Here is a 2,139-nt window from a genome sequence, read left to right as displayed (position 1 = left end):
CAAATTTCAAAGTGAACAAGATCAAACGGCTTAGAAGCCCTATTATTATTAGACACAAAGGGAAGTCTTTTTTGTTTTGCTAAGTGGCAAATAGAACATGCATGGTCATGAGATTTGTTAGGAAAAACAAGAGTTTTATTGATGAAATTTGAAATTGACATAGAAGGATGGCCAAGGCGAAAATGCCATTGGTCCATTGTAGTACAGCATTAACAATAATATCAGAATGTACAAATTGTAAGAACTGACGATCTTGTTCAAAGAAAAATAGCCTGCCCATTTTCTTAGCAATCCCAATCTTGGAAGTCCGAGTGGGTGCCTGAATAAAGCATTCAGAAGAAGTAAAGATTAAAGAGTTAGGACTATTTTGTAGAAAAGCATTAAAGGAGAATAGATTATGCTTAAATTCAGGTATGAATAAAACGTTAGTCAAGGTAATAAAGCTAGAAAGTTGAACCGTGCCAGAATAAGAAATATGAATATTATGTCCATTAGGTAAAGTGACTAAGTTAGCAATAGGATGTTTATCAATAGTTTTAAAACATTTAAGAGGGTGACACACATGGTGGGATGCTCCGCTATCAACTATCCATAGACAATAGGGGAAGTCAACAAGATTACTAGAGACTTGTGAGGCAATCGGCACAGGAGCGTCATTGGCAGCAGAGGAGTTTTGGAGATGTTGACTTAGAAGAGAGATAAGCGCTGGCTGAGTTCAGTTTGGGACAGCAGAGGCAGTTTTCCCAAAATTGAAGCAAAGACGGGGGAAGCGGAAGCTTGATGAACCGAGGGTTTAAGAGCATCATCTTGACGACGCTTGTCACCATACCCAGGGGGAAATCCATGAAGAAAGAAACATTTTTCCACCAGGTGACCCGATTTGAGACAGTGAGAATACATGGGTCTTAGTTTCTTTGATCTTGATGTAGGGGGCTTGGTTGAAGTGTTAGAAACTCCACCAGCAGCAATGAAAGGTGTGGAGTGGCCGAGACTTCTTTGACGCTCTTCTAGAGCCACCATGGAGAAGACCTTGGACAAATATGGAAGAGGATCACAGAGAAGAATTTGAGCCTGCACCGGAGTATAGGAGTCATTGAGCCCAGCAAGAAACTGCAGTATTTGATCTCTGTGATAGTATCCAAGAAGTCTCTCAACATCACCACATTTGCAGCCACATGAGCAAGGAACAATTGGCTGAAATTCTATGAGCTCATCCCAAATAGTTTTGAGATGGGTAAAGTAAGAATTGACATCAGAGTCTCCTTGTTTGATGGTGTGGACAGAAGTTTGGAGCTGAAAAATCCTAGGGCCATTGCCTTGGTTGAACCATTCATGAAGGTCATCCCACATAGTAGTGGCTGAATCCTGAAACATTATGCTGGCAGCAATTTCACGGGAAACAGATTGCAATATCCAAACCATAACCATATTGTTACATTGAACCCAAGCATGGAAATAAGGATCTGACAGAGAGGGTTGAGGCAGAGACCCATTTATGAACTGAGTTTTGTTCTTGGCAGCTATGGAAATGGAAGCATCTCTCTTCCATGATTGGAAATTTTCTTGACCTGTTAGAATCTGAGGAGAAATCAGAAAGTTGGGGTTGTCTCCAATTCCCAAGTGGTAGGTACAATCCATTTGAGAAGGTTGACAGGGGGGTGCTACAGAGGCAAACGGAACTCCGAATCCACCATGAATGCTGGCAGGAGAAGCAGAGCTTCTCGGATAAGAGGTAGGTGGAGGAGGATGCTGATGAACCGAAGAGGATGAAGAAGGCACGACTGGAATGATTCCTTCACGAGTTGAAGAGGAAGATGCAACATCTGGAGCAGCAACAACACCAGGGGTCGGAGAAGGGATGGACGCCATAGTCAGAGCCGAGGGAGAAGCAGGGGCAACATCGGCGTAGGAGGCTGGCTGGACATAGAGGTGTTGCGAGGCTGAGATCCTCTCATGCGAGCTATGAGAGGCAAAGAAGAAAGGCAGAAACGAACTTAGGGTTTCTTGAGAAGAGAAAGAGGTTGTTTCTTGAAAAATCGTGGATGAGATTTTTAGAGAAAAAAGTGTAACATCTGATACCATATTAGGGGAAAAAGAGGCCTGGAAATGAATGAAAAACAACATGCCTCACAAAATAAT

At 42.5% G+C, this 2,139-nt stretch overlaps 1 protein-coding gene across 1 annotated transcript; it reads right to left on the bottom strand.

Moving 5' to 3' along the window:
• Positions 1 to 687: 687 nt before the first annotated feature.
• On the bottom strand, positions 688 to 1,869 carry LOC133791396 (uncharacterized). Its single transcript, XM_062229327.1, has one exon. It carries the CDS (start codon positions 1,867 to 1,869, stop codon positions 688 to 690), a length of 1,182 nt encoding a protein of 393 aa, XP_062085311.1.
• Positions 1,870 to 2,139: the final 270 nt, after the last annotated feature.

This window comes from Humulus lupulus, chromosome 7 (assembly GCF_963169125.1).
Source record: "Humulus lupulus chromosome 7, drHumLupu1.1, whole genome shotgun sequence".
Lineage (NCBI taxonomy): Eukaryota > Viridiplantae > Streptophyta > Magnoliopsida > Rosales > Cannabaceae > Humulus > Humulus lupulus.
This window is presented reverse-complemented; position numbering and strand designations above follow the sequence as displayed.

Excerpts from the sequence above, each read along its gene's own strand:
- LOC133791396 (XM_062229327.1), bottom strand. The coding sequence starts at position 1,869 with ATGGCGTCCATCCCTTCTCCGACCCCTGGTGTTGTTGCTGCTCCAGAT.